Source organism: Macaca mulatta, chromosome 2 (assembly GCF_049350105.2).
Source record: "Macaca mulatta isolate MMU2019108-1 chromosome 2, T2T-MMU8v2.0, whole genome shotgun sequence".
NCBI classification, from domain to species: Eukaryota; Metazoa; Chordata; class Mammalia; order Primates; family Cercopithecidae; genus Macaca; species Macaca mulatta.
In genome coordinates, this window is record NC_133407.1 from 34,652,033 (window position 1) to 34,667,210 (window position 15,178).

The 15,178-nt window shown below is 41.5% G+C and overlaps 1 protein-coding gene across 2 annotated transcripts in view; it reads right to left on the reverse strand.

Annotated features, from left to right (window-relative positions):
• Window positions 1-466: 466 nt before the first annotated feature.
• The window catches only part of CPNE4 (copine 4), a 504,635-nt gene continuing 489,923 nt past the window's right edge, over window positions 467-15,178 (reverse strand). For both annotated transcript variants that reach the window (XM_015132141.3, XM_028843705.2), the window contains exons 15-16: window positions 8,268-8,504; window positions 467-1,076 (exon numbers count right to left, since the gene is read on the reverse strand). In XM_015132141.3, the coding sequence (XP_014987627.1) occupies window positions 942-1,076; window positions 8,268-8,504 (372 nt within the window). In that variant the 3' untranslated portion in view covers window positions 467-941. The remainder of the gene's footprint in view (window positions 1,077-8,267; window positions 8,505-15,178) is intronic.

Consider the following 15,178-nt stretch of genomic DNA (forward strand, 5'->3'; position numbering starts at 1 on the left):
TAAAGCAGCCAGACTGATTTGAGGTGTGCAGCTTCTGGCCTCGGTCTCATTACTTTCTACTGTTGCCCCTGAGACAGGCAGGACTTTTATGCTACTGTCAGGAAGAGGTGCCATTCTCAAGCAGACTAGAAGCTGCCCTGTATTTGATGGTCTCCATCATGACATCCTTAAGTCTAGAGTCTCACTCCTCTTGGTATAGTCCAGGGACTGCATTAGCATCACCTGGAACCTTGTTAAAGATGCAGAATCTTGGGTCCCACACAGACCTATGTATCACAATCTGAATTTTAATAAGACTTGCAGGTGATTTGTGTACACAGTAAAAAGTATGAGAGGTGCTGGGCTAGATGACCCAGACCTACCTCAAAAAGACCCACCTCAAAAAGAAGAAGTGAATAAACCTCTTCTGTAGTAGAGAACCATTCTCAGCAGGGAGGAATTAGAGATAACAACTGCAAAAACCGTGTGGGTTTTTCTCTTTTTATTTTAAACATGCAAAATACAGTCCATGCATCTGCCATTTTAAAAAGTCTCTCATCCTATAGCAGATAAAACCAAGTATATTTTGGCTATCAACGTTCAATAAATGTTTCAAAATGCTTTAGAGTGTAAAGATAAGAAATTTAGCAAAATTTCAACAAACCTGTATAAAAAACGGATACAGATACCATTTTATTTCAAGGCGACATGCTGTAATGTAAATAGTAAGTTATTATTATCTGTATTTCTTTGTAAAAAGTTAACGATACAAGGGTTTAACAGATCCAGGCCTCAGGGCTACACATGCAAAAAAAATTGTCAAATAGTTAAAAATCACCAAAACGTGCTATTTTTAAATGTGTATGTGTTGTTTTTTTTAAAGTACAGGAGTAGTAGAAGTATTAAATATGAAATATTAGCAGGAGTAGTATTTCAGAACTCTGTAAAACTGTGTGGGGAGTTCATGGTGCTAGTGTTCTGGAAGATTCGTACATTTCTGATGAACATTTTGGTTTAATTCCTTTGCCATTGTAATAGTCCACAACTTGGTTTGGGACTTCAGCCAACACGCTCTTTGCCAGGGCAGCTGGAGATGCCTGCAGGGAAGAAGAAATCATCATGACATTGGCTTCTGGTCAAAGGAACCAGACTCAACCTAAAAGATTTGAGTCCTGCTCTGGGCAGCTAAGTTTTATTCACTTTCATTCATACATGATTTGTCAAGGGTCTACTTCAAGCAAGAGTTGTCAGATTGTTGGAAAATGGGCCTTTAATTTCATTGTTATATATTTTTATGCCTGTCTCAAACTATAAAACTATTTACATCTGAAGATGAGTAAAAGTTGGATGGGAGAATGAATTGTTCTGCAGTTTTATTTCTAATTTTCACTCAATTTTAGACACTGATTTATGTTCCAGGTGCCACACTAGGGTTTAAGGGTCTACGGTTCTTGTCTCAGGAAGGCTGTAATCACATGAGGGGAGCTAGGCATGGCCAATATTAACCCCACTATGAGGTAGAATATGATACATGCTATAGAGCAGCAATGTCACGTCACATGGGAGCTTATTAGCAATGTAGACTCTCAGACCCAACTCAGAGCTACTAGTGATTCATATGCATATTGAAATTTGAGAAGCACTTCTCTAGAGAATCACAAACAGTGAGGCCAGGGCATAAAAAACATAGAGACCAACTTTTCTTCTAAGAGGAGGCGGCTTTTAAGTTGAGCATATTTTAATACATAGCGACGGGGTAGGGGAATGGCATTTGACCATCCTAGGGACAGTGAGTCACCTGATGGAGCTGAAGGAAGTGTGCATGGCAAGTGGGGGATGAGGGGGTTTAGGGGTAGATGTAGGATTGATTGGGCATTTGGTTGGAAAATTGGCTTGAGACCAGGTGATGGAGAGTCTGGAATGCCACACTAATTCATTTAGCCTTTATTCTATCAGCCTTATGGATCTACTGCATGATTTGGGGGCAGGGGCACAGAAGGACCATGTGATTTATGGTGATGATTCTGCAGCAGAGAAAGGTTGAGGCTGATATCATACATGGACTCTGGAGTCATTCATGCAGACCTGGGCTTTACTCCTGGCTCTGGCGTTTAGTACTAACTGTACAACCCCTGGACAAGCAACTTCAATGGCCTGAGCCTCATTATTAGCTATTATTGAAGAGATTAAAAACTTGAGGCAGACTTAACAAGTGTTTGAGATTCCAAAAGAAAGAGGGCTGGACTGAATACCATGTGACCTGGTTTTCAGTTCTTTCTTTTCTATGTGGCTTGCCACTTGGCCATTTAACTTTACTAAGCCCCGCTGTTCTTAGAGGCAAAAGAGAAAAGAAAAGAATTCACTCTATCTCAGAGAGTCTCAAAATAAGAGACATGTATCTTTTAAGCAATCTGAAAACACTGTAAAGAGTTTTTCTAAAGTGATCTTTCACATTTTGAAGATATCATAGCATGATGGACATTTGTGATCTACAGATGTCCCTTTATTTTATAAATAACCGCTCAGGGTTGTGTGTTATACCATGGTCCATGTGTATAGTGGGGCAGATACAAAAGTCATTTATACCCTTTTCTCCCTGACTGTTTCTCATTCGAAGGTTAGAAAGTCAAATCCTTGATTGTCCGGCTTCCTTTACATCTAGGGATGACAATATGACCCAATTCCGTCCTTTGAGATAGAAGTGAAAATTTCCTAGGGGAGGTTTTTTGGAAAGCTTTTCTCTCCTGGTTAAAAGTTAAAAGACTTTTTCTTTGTGAAAAATCTTTAACAATACAAGAATTTAACAGATTCTGGACTCAGGGCTACACATGCAAAAAAAAATTGTCAGGTAGTTAAAAATTACCAAAATGTCCTATTTTTAAAGGTGTATGTATTTTTTTTAAGTACAGGAGTAGTAAAAGTATTAAATATTAAATATTGGCAGGAGTAGCATTTTGGAACTCTGTAAAAGTGTGTGGAGGTCATAGTGCTAGTGTTCTGGAAGACTTGTACATTTTTTTTTTTTTTGAGATGGCGTTTCACTCTGTCACCCAGGCTGGAGTGCAGTGGCGCGATCTCGGCTCACTGTAACCTCTGCCTCCCGGGTTCAAGCAATTCTCCTGTTTCAGCCTCCAGAGTAGTTGAGATTACAGGCGCCTGCCACCACGCCCAGCTAATTTTATATTTTTAGTAGACATGGGGTGTCACCATACTGGCCAGGCTGGTCTCGAACTCCTGACCTCAGGTGATCCACCTGCCTCAGCCTCTCAAAGTCCTGAGATTACAGGCGTGAGCCACCGCGCCCGGCCTTGAAGACTTGTACATTTCTGATGAACATTTTGGTTTAATCCCTTTGCCATTGTAATAGTCCAGGACTTAGTTTGGGACTTCAGCCAACATGCTCTAGACACAGTTGGCCCTATGTCCCTTTCCTCTTCCTTTCTATCTTGAAATAGAATGTGATTACTGGAGCTGTAGCAACCATTTTATCATTATGTAGGAAGAGCAAAGGGAATCACAAAGTGCTGGCTCTGACACTATTGAATCACTGATCCAGCAGCAATGAGCCCCTCACTTCTAGCTATATGAGAAAAAATATGTTCTATTTGTATAATCCAGGGTTTCTCAATCTTGACACTATTGACATTTGGGGCTGAATAATTCTTTGTGTGGGGGACTGTCTGGTGCATTGTAGGAAGTTTAGCAGCATCCTTAGCCTCTACTCACTAGATATGAACAGAAGCCCTGTATTTGTTACCATCAAAAATGTCAGATATTCCAAAATGTTTCCTGGGGCATAATGTTACCCTTGGTCAAGAACCATTTATGTAATCCTTGTAAGATGGATTTACTGTTGCTTGCAGCAAAAAATATTCCTAAACCAGTCTGTCAAGTAGCTCTTCCTCTGATGATGGTAATATTCTATATCTGTGCTGTCCAATATGGGAGTTCTTAGTCTCATGCAACTATTGAGTCCTTGAAATAAGGCAAGTTTGACTGAGGAACTGAGTTTGAAATTTTATTTTCTTTTAATGAATTTAAATATAAATAGCTACATGTGGTTAGTGGCTACCATATTGGACAGCATTGTTCCCAAAGGATTCCCCCATCCTCTTGCATATCTGTGCTGGCAAGCAAATAAGGCTTTGGGGACATGTATTGGGTGGGAAAGGGTCAAGAATATGAATGAAACTGGTAATAACTGTAATAAAAGCTTTATTTATTAACCACCTACATGGACCAGGCACTGTCTTAAGCTTTATATAGACAACACCTTATCTTTGCAATGCATGTATCATTTACCTCATTTTATAGATGAAAGTCTGTGGCATGGAGAGGTTAAATAACTTGCCCAGAGTCACATAGCTTAAAGCGTATGATAATTTGAGTGTGTCTCCTAAATTAATGTGCTGGAAACTTAATTGTCAATGCAACAGGGTTGGGAAGTGGGGCCTCATAAGAGGTCAGTATCATGGGAGCAGGTTAGTTATCATGAGAGTGGGTTGTTATAAAAGAGAGTCTGCCCCTTGTGCTTTCCTTCTCTCTGTCTTACATGTTTGCTTGTGCCTTCCGTAGCTCTGCCATGAGATGACCCTTGGAGTTGCTGGTGCTATGCTCTTGGACTTCCCAGACTCCAAAACCATGAGCCAAATAAACTTCAGTTCTTTATAAATTATCCAGTCTGTGATATTCTGTTATACGAGCAGGAAAAAAGACCATAACATAACTTGTGCCCTGTAAACTCTAAAGCTCTGAGTTATCATGCAGAGCAGAAAAAGACAGGCAATTCATGGGCTAACGGCTTACATAAAATGATTTAAGCTGCTACCTTCCCTTTTATTTATAGCTTATTGAATTCAAAGTAGATTAGTTTGGGTAATGAAATGGCTTTCAAAATCTAATTTGAAATCCATGAAGATAAGATGGGTGAGTATGCTCCTGGTGTTCTTCCTTGGTCATTCACAGAGCAGCCAGAGACTTTGTGTAGCACAGAGACTATGAGTAGCACCCTACTTCCTTGCTCTGCCCCTAGCATTCCTCTTGTTGCCAATGTCGCTGAAATTCCCTGCTCTCCAAGGCTGTCTTTCCTCAAATACTTAATTTAAGCTGTAAGCCTTTTCCCATGGCTACTCCTGTCTGCTTTGAGGTCCTGTAGCAACATTTTAATTCTTCTCAACCACCCACAGGTTGCTTAGCATGTGATTTTTCTGCTGGTACCTTTCTCCCAGTCATGCAATTCTCCAGTAAATGTCTTGAGGTCTGGATCCATGGTTGTATCATTTCATTGTGGTCCTAGTGACTAGCATGTGCCTTGCACAGAACAAGCATTCTGTAAGTGTTTTGGGGAAGAGGAGGAGGCCTGAGGGTACAGGTTAGAACCTTTCATAGCTCAGTGACATTGTGTTAGCACACAAGTGTGTTGGGGGGGGGGGGAGGTGAGGAGGTGGGGGATGCAGAGGGGAGAAAGGGTGATTTGGGGAAGTTAATGAATCTCCTAGACAGTGAACTCTTTGATCCTGCTTCACTATGCAAAGCTATCACTGGTATTCAGTGATGTGGCTACCTATTTTGTCTGGCTGAAAAGAATACAGCATTAAAATCAGGAAAAACACCCTTTCCTCCATCTTAGACACCTTGGGAGAAACTAGCTTCATTAATGAACATAATTGCAACAAATTTGGCCTGCTCTACCTCATCCCTCTGTAAAGAATACTACTTCTTTTTAACTCTACTCCTTGCTGTCCATAGGCAGACAACTTGAGGGCTTAGTGCATCTCTTTCATTAATGAGTACCTTTATTTGAAAATCTCTTCCTAGGGAAACTCGAGGATGGGATATAATAACACAATTACCCCTCATCCACATGCATAGCCCTGGGAGCTTGTGGGAAGATTGCTGCTGCTGTTACTGGGAAACTCTCTCTGTACTCAACTCTGTAGCCAGGGATTGATTTTCTGCTCCTTCAGTGATTTTAATTACACTGCAGCCCTCCTTAAAAGTAGAGTAGTAATTGTGTGGCTGTACAGTTATGAACAGTACCTCATCATCCAAGGAGCCTTGGGATGTGCAGTTACTTCCCTATGAAGTCTGGGCAGCTCATGAAATGTAGGGTTCAGCTGAGGCAGCTAAGCTGGTGATTTATCTGAATTCTCATTTTAAAGCCTGTCCAAAGAAGGTGGCAGAACAAACAGCAATTTCTGAAGAGCATATGCTAAAAGCTCTCACACTAGGACTGGTACCAGGATTACAGTCAAGTATGCATGGGGGTGGGAGGATGGGTGGATCATTGTTTTGATGATCCATTTAGCTTTCCACCTCTCATCTGTAATTTCCTTACACAGTGTAGGTGAGATTCCAGTATGAACCCAAATTGGGAGTCAGATGTGTCTGGATATATCTGATAAACTCACTATGAAGTATGTCAGGGATTTGTTTGAATGAGTTTTTGACTGGAGGAGAAAGGCTTTACCAAATAAGCTTGAAGTGGAGGGGATGGCATCCTGCCTGACCCAAATAACTGATTTGAGCCCTATGAAGGGAGGGACTGCCATGGAAGTTAATGAAGATGCTTTCCAGCAGGGATCTTTGACACATCTCACTGCATTAATGGCTCAGGTGACAGAGGGGACTCTGTAGCATGGAAAGGAGAGGACGCTCTTATTTTCCAAGGAGACCGCAGATAAGCTTCAGGGTACTGAAGATTCTGAAGATTCTCTGTTGCCAGGGCAGCTCAAGTTTAGTCACCAGCCCTGGGGAGTGGTATAGTTGGCATCTGCAGCAGTGCAGAGGGCAAGGCCTCAGTAGAAAGCAGCAGCTGGGCATATGCTCTGCTCTTGGGTGGCTTTCGCAAGAAGCACAAAACAAAAAAACATGAAGGCTATCCAGGAATGCCCAAGTTACCCCCACAGATGCCAAGATACAACTAGGATACTCTAGAGGGGTCTTCAGGACTACCATTAGCCCCAAGGGAGCTTTTATGAATTCAAGATGTCCTTCTGGGTGATTATAGCTCAATAGGTGCAGGGATTTGTGGAAATTTAAAAAATGCTCCTTCCTCCATGGACACAATATATCAAAACCTGGGAATGTGGAAAAATTGTTACTGAGCAATTTTTCAATGTCATACTAGAGCACTGTCTAATGGTTTTCCCTCAAGACCCTTGGGGAATGCAATGCTGCTTGACTGACTTACTATTTCTTATTGGTAAGAGCCCAAGACTATAAAGTTAGGTATTAATTTGCAGAAAACTGATAGCATGCAAGTGATTTCTGTCCCATAGAGAAGGTAATTCAAAGATTACTTTTTTTTTTTTTTTTTTTTTTTTTTTTACCCTCTTGGCCATTAATCAGTTTTCAATCTACCTTAGCAAACTTATTCAGCATTTTTTTCCCCACTGACTTTAACTGTCTTATTTTATTTATTTATTTATTTATTTATTTAGAGACCAAGTCTCACTCTCATCACCCAGACAGGAGTGCAATAACGCCACCTCGGCTCACAGCAACTTTCACCTCCCAGGTTCAAGTGATTCTCCTGCCTCAGCTTCCCGAGTAGCTGGGATTACAGGCGCCCGCCAGCATGCCCAGCTAATTTTTGTATTTTTAGTAGAGACAGAGTTTTACCATGTTGGCCAGGCTGGTCTCGAACTCTTGAGTTCAGGCGATCTACCCACCTTGGCCTCCCAAAGTGCTGGGATTACAGGGGTGAGCCACTGAGCCCAGCCTTATATACTGTTTTGAACTAATTTTATCATCTTGTTTTGAAGGAGTTAAGTAAATCTTTGATGCTGCTTACTATATTTTTATAGGGGATTTAGGTTTCTATCATTTTGGAAATATACTTCTGCCAGGGCACATGTCTTGACAAGCAAAACATAGGCTGCATTTCAGTTTCTCCTTGGTACTTTGGGCAGGCACCTTTGGGCAGGGAACAAGCTGCCCAACTGTAGGCAGTCCTAGATGCACTAGAGATCCTAAATTATATGAATTATAGGGCAAGAATCAGTGAAATTTTGCCTACAATAGTTAGCATGACTCCTGATCTATAACTCAATTTATAATTTTTTTCTCCAAAGAGTCATGCTCTACATATCCTTGTTGTGGGAGGTGACGTGGCCCAGGAAGGGATAGCTAAACCAGGTCGTCTCCCACAGCAAGGGTATGTAGAGCATAGCTGGTGTTGCTTCAAGAATGGTGGACCACTATAAACACTGGTGGACAAATGTGGGAGGTGAGCATGCTTTGGTTCTGCTCTTCCATGGGAAGTGCCCCAGTGTGTATATGCATACGTGTTTGAAGTTCCTGAAGGGCACGAACTGGACGATGTCTCGAAGAACAGGCTCTCCCTTGGGTGACCTCAGAATCCCATCGTCACCATCCAGCATCTGCATGTCACTGAAGTCAGCATTCCCTACTCCCACGATGATGACTGACATGGGAAGGTGGGAGGCATGAACAATGGCCTCCCGGGTGTCGGCCATGTCTGTGATGACACCGTCTGTCAGGATCAGCAGGATGAAGTATTGCTGCAATCAGATGCCCGATGATGACAGGGGGTGAAGAGGTGAGGGAGACAAGGACAATACAATACCAGTTAGACACCCAGGTGGACTCACTGCACATTGACCAAAGCAACAGTGATGACAGACATTTTTTGAGTGTCTATGCTGATAGTCCTAAAGGCTTAGAGTTCTGATGCATGGAGCTTAAAGGTAGGCATGGCAATTATAGCTTCATTATAATAACTACCTCACTGACAGTTACAAAGAAAGAGCAACAGACCAAGAGTTAGGAAGACTGGCTTCAAAGCCTCATTCTGTGAGACCCTAGGATGATCCCTTAATTCCTCTGTGTCTGAGCTTCTTCATTTCTCAAATAATTTATATGATCTTCTTTGCTTGAAGATATTTAAAAATCTAAAGCTATGACATCCAATACAATGCTGACTAGGCCTATGAGACTACTCGGCCCTTGAAATGTGGCTAGAGCAAGCGATGAACTGAATTTTATATTTTATTTAATTGTAATGAATTTAAATTTAAAGTTAAAATTGGATAACCAATTCAGTTATTAGAAACATTTTAAGTATGTGTGGAACAACTTCAGTACATCAATTAACTTTTTCAACTATCTATAAATCTAAACAAAGATAAAGTATTTATGATGATAACTTAGTATCCAAATTGGCATGCTGTAAGTATAAAATACATGTGGATTTTGAAGACTTAGCACACAAAATAGAAAGCAAATTATTTCATTAATAATTTTTTATATGGAATACATGCTAAAATGACAATATGTTGGCTATGTTGGGTTAAATAAAATATATAATTAAAATGGATTTCTCTGTTTCTTTTTACTTTTTAAAATACAGTTACTGAGGAATTTAAAATTGTGTACATAACTTGTGTTATATTTCCACTGGATGGCACTAGTCTAAAGTCCTGCTATGAGAGGGTCAGGGTTGCAGTCTCTCCCTCTGAAGGCCATGTGCCACAAAGGTGGCAGCTCTTCTCTAGGCACACTTGCAGCAGGTTGCAGTGCTCCCATGACTTCCTGCTTTAAATCCTGACTTCTGGCCTGCAGCCCGCCTGGCCCCTTTCCATCTGGGAAGCTGGAAGATGACTCAGCTAAGATGGGAATTGGAGGAAAGGTGCTGTACTCAGCAGCACAGAGAAGCCTTGGGAAGTGCTTTGGGGGCTGGAGAAGGATGACCCATTGGAGGTCATCACTGTTTTTAGTCAACATGAGAGGCACCATGATGGCCTTTACTGGTAAGAGGAAAGAGAAGCAGATTAGTCAGATACAGCTCAGGCTAAACAGAAAATAACTTTCAATATAATCCTGCAAGATGCCCAACATTTATACGGAGTAAGTGTGAGATTAAGCCATTCCACATTGCCATACTTCAAAGGAGAAAGATAGGATAGAAGAGTGATATTTTGAAAACATCTGGTTTTGAGAATAACGTACTTAAGGTTGCAAATAGTTTGGTAGTGCTGAAGAGTTTCATTTTCTTTTTCTGTGAGCCTGAAAAAAGTGTAAATGAAAAATGTGAGCTAGAGATAGGTGAACTTCATACTATGATGAAGATAGCCACATGTTCTGAATGCTTTTCATACAGCCTAATGTAAAGGCTAATTCTGTTCCATGTCCATTAACTAACCACTCACCCCTAGTCCTAGCTGAATTCCCAGTTCCCAATAATTTCCAATCTGAAATCCTGGTTTTCAGATTCATTCAAGTTGTATATTTCCATCTATGTCTATATTTTCTGAGTTGCATATATTCACAAGGAAGTTGGCTTGAGAGTTTAGAGAAGAATTTCAGTAGGATGAAGTGATGGAGGAGGTAGGGAGGTGCAGAGAGAAGTGGCAGAAAGAGGCAATATTGGTGGTTTGGGGATGGAGGGAAGGAGTATAGAATATACCAGAATCATAAGTCACTCACTCTAGAGTGCACCCGGAAGACCAGGGCAGATGGCACACCCAAAAGGAGACTACTTCTGACTCATGAGCAGGTGGGCCCTTGAGTGAATCACACTTCTGTGTCTCCTTCCTTTATCCTCTGCCTTCCCCTAACTCCTGTCTGATCTGATCTTAGAGTTCAGGGGATGAATCTTCCCTACCTGATAAATACCTTAAGAAATAAAACAACCTGGGGCAGGCACGCCCAAGATGGCCGAATAGGAACAGCTCCAGCCTCTAGCTCCCAGCGTGAGTGACACAGAAGACAGGTGATTTCTGCATTTTCAACAGAGGTACTGGGTTCATCTCACTGGGGAGTGCTGGACAATTGGTGCTGGTCAGCTGGTGTAGTCCGACCAGTGAGAGCTGAAGCACGGGGAGGCATCGCCTCCTCTGGGAAGCGCAAGGGGGAAGGAAATCCCTTTTCCTAGCCAAGGGAAACTGAGACATACAACACCTGGAAAATCGGGTAACTCCCACCCTAATACTGCGCTTTACCAAGGGTCTTAGCAAACGGCACACCAGGAGATTATATCCCACACCTGGCCCGGAGGGTGCCACGCCCATGGAGCCTCCCTCATTGCTAGCACAGCAGTCTGAGATCTAACTGCAAGGCGGCAGTGAGGCTGGGGGAGGGGCACCCGCCATTGCTGAGGCTTACGTGGGTAAACAAAGCCACCGGGAAGCTCAAATTGGGTGGAGCTCACCACAGTTCAAGGAGGCCAGCCTGCCTCTGTAGACTCCTCCTCTGGGGACAGGGCATAGCTCAACAAAAAGCAGCAGAAACCTCAGCAGATGTAAATGCCCCTGTCTGATAGCTTTGAAGACAGCAGTGGATCTCCCAGCACGGAGATTGAGATCTGAGAATGGACAGACTGCCTGCTCAAGTGGGTCCCTGACCCCTGAGTAGCCTAACTGGGAGACATCCCCCACTAGGTGCAGACTGACACCTCACACCTCACACGGCAGGGTACACCCCTGAGACGAAGCTTCCAGAGTGAGAATCAGACAGCAACACTCGCTGTTCAGCAATATTCTATCTTCTGCAGCCTCCGCTGCTGATACCCAGGCAAACAGGGTCTGGAGTGGACCTCAAGCAAACTCCAACAGACCTACAGCTAAGTGTCCTGACTGTTAGAAGGAAAACTAACAAACTGAAAGGACACCCACACCAAAACCCCATCAGTACATCACCATCATCAAAGACCAAAGGCAGATAAAACCACAAAGATGGGGAAAAAGCTGTGCAGAAAAGCTGGAAATTCAAACGATCAGAGTGCATCTACCCCTCCAAAGGAACGCAGCTCATCGCCAGCAACAGAACAAAGCTGGATGGAGAATGACTTTGATGAGTTGAGAGAAGAAGGCTTCAGTTGATCAAACTTCTCAGAGCTAAAGGAGGAACGAGGAACTACGTAATCGGCGCAAAGAAACTAAAAACCTTGGAAAAAGAATGGCTGAATGGATAACTAGAAAAATCAATACAGAGAAGACCTTAAAAGAACTGATAGAGATGAAAACCATAACGTGAGAAATACGTGACAAATGCACAAGCTTCAGTAACTGACTCGATCAACTGGAAGAAAGAGTATCAGCAATTGAAGATCAAATGAATGAAATGAAGCGAGAAGAGAAGTGTGGAGAAAAAAGAGTAAAAAGAAATGAACAAAGCCTCCAAGAAGTATGGGATTATGTGAAAAGACCAAATCTACGTCTGATTGGTGTGCCTGAAAGTGACGGGGAAAATGGAACCAAGTTGGAAAACACTCTTCAGGATATTATCCAGGAGAATGTCCCCAACCTAGTAAGGCAGGCCAACATTCAAATTCAGGAAATACAGAGAACACCACAAAGATACTCCTTGAGAAGAGCAACTCCAAGACACATAATTGTCAGATTAACCAAAGTTGAAATGAAGGAAAAAATGATAAGCACAGCCAGAGAGAAAGGTCGGCTTACCCACAAAGGGAAGCCCATCAGACTAACAGCAGATATCTCGGCAGAAACTCTCCAAGCCAGAAGAGAGTGGGGGCCAATATTCAAAAGTCTTAAAGAAAAGAATTTTCAACCCAGAATTTCATATCCAGCCAAACTGTTTCATAAGTGAAGGAGAAATAAAATACTTTACAGACAAGCAAATGCTTAGAGATTTTGTCACCACCAGGCCTGCCCTACAAGAGATCATGAAGGAAGTACTAAACATGGAAAGGAACAACAGGTACCAGCCATTGCAAAAACATTTCAAAATATAAAGTCCATCGATGCTAGGAAGAAACTGCATCAACTAGCGAGCAAAATAACCAGCTAATATAATGACAGGATCAAGTTCACATATAACAATATTAACCTTAAATGTAAATGGACTAAATGGTCCAATTAAAAGACACAGACTGGCAAATTGGATAAAGAGTCAAGACCCATCAGTTTGCTGTATTCAGGAGACCCATCTCACATGCAGAGACACACATAGGCTCAAAATGAAGGGATGGAGGAAGACCCACCAAGCAAATGGAAAACAAAAAAAGCAGGGGTTTCAATACTAGTCTCTGATAAAACAGACTTTAAACCATCAAAGATCAAAAGAGACAAAGAAGGCCATTACATAATGGTAAAGCGATCAATTCATCAGGAAGAGCTAACTATCCTAAATACATATGCACCCAATACAGGAGCCACCAGATTCATAAAGCAAGTCCTGAGAGACTTACAAAGAGACTTAGACTCCCATACAATAATAATGGGAGACTTCAACGCCCCACTGTCAACATTAGACAGATCAACGAGACAGAAAGTTAACAAGGATATCCAGGAATTGAACTCAACTCTGTACCAAGTAGACCTAATAGACATCTACAGAACTCTCCACCCCAAATTAATAGAATATACATTATTCTCAGCACCACATCACACTTATTCCAAAATTGACCACAGAGTTGGAAGTAAAGCACTCCTCAGCAAATGTAAAAGAACAGAAATTATAACAAACTGTCTCTCAGACCACAGTGCAATTAAACTAGAACTCAGGACTAATAAACTCAATCAAAACTGCTCAACTACATGGAAACTGAACAACCTGCTCTTGAATGACTACCGGGTACATAACGAAATGAAGGCAGAAATAAAGATGTTCTTTGAAACCACTGAGAACAAAGACACAACATACCAGAATCTGGGACACATTTAAAGCAGTGTGTAGAGGGAAATTTATAGTACTAAATGGCCACAAGAGAAAGCAGGAAAGATCTAAAATTGACACCCTAACATCATAATTAAAAGTACTAGAGAAGCAAGAGCAAACACATTCGAAAGCTAGCAGAAGGCAAGAAATAACTAAGATCAGAGAAGAACTGAAGGAGATAGAGACACAAAAAACCCTTCAAAAAATCAATGAATCCAGGAGTTGGTTTTTTGAAAAGATCAACAAAATTGATAGACTGCTAGCAAGACTAATAAAGAAGAAAAGAGAGAAGAACCAAATAGATGCAATGAAAAATGATAAAGGGGATATCACCACTGACCCCACAGAAATACAAACTATCATCAGAGAATATTATAAATACCTCTATGCAAATAAACTAGAAAACCTAGAAGAAATGCATAATTTCCTGGACACTTACACTCTCCCAAGACTAAACCAGGAAGAAGTTGAATCCTTGAATAGACCAATAGCAGGCTCTGAAATTGAGGCAATAATTAATAGCCTACCAACCAAAAAAAGTCCAGGACCACAGCCGAATTCTACCGGAGGTACAAGGAGGAGTTGGTACCATTGCTTCTGAAACTATTCCAATCAATAGAAAAAGAGGGAATCCTCCCTAACTCATTTTACGAGGCCAACATCATCCTGACACCAAAGTCTGACAGAGATACAACCAAAAAAGAGAATTTTAGACGAATATCCCTGATGAACATTGATGCAAAAATCCTCAACAAAATACTGGCAAACCAAATCCAGCAGCACATCAAAAAGCTGATCCACCATGATCAAGTGGGCTTCATCCTTGGGATGCAAGGCTGGTTCAACATACACAAATCAGTAAACGTAATTCAGCGTATAAACAGAACCAAAGACAAAAACCACATGATTATCTCAATAGATGCAGAAAAGGCCTTTGACAAAATTCAACAGCCCTTCATGTTAAAAACGCTCAATAAATTCGGTATTGATGGAACGTATCTCAAAATAATAAGAGCTATTTATGACAAACCCACAGCCAATATCATACTGAATGGGCAAAAACTGGAAAAATTCCCTTTGAAAACTGGCACAAGACAGGGATGCCCTCTCTCACCACTCCTATTCAACATAGTATTGGAAGTTCTGGCTAGGGCAATCAGGCAAGAGAAAGAAATCAAGGGTATTCAGTTAGGAAAAGAAGAAGTCAAAGTGTCCCTGTTTGTAGATGACATGATTATATATTTAGAAAACCCCATTGTCTCAGCCCAAAATCTCCTTAAGCTGATAAGCAACTTCAGCAAAGTCTCAGGATACAAAATCGATGTACAAAAATCACAAGCATTCTTATACACCAGTAACAGACAAACAGAGAGCCAAATCATGAATGAACTCCCATTCACAATAGCTTCAAAGAGAATAAAACACCGAGGAATCCAACCTACAAGGGATGTAAAGGACCTCTTCAAGGAGAACTACAAACCACTGCTCAGTGAAATAAAAGAGGACACAAACAAATGGAAGAACATACCATGCTCATGGATAGGAAGAATCAATA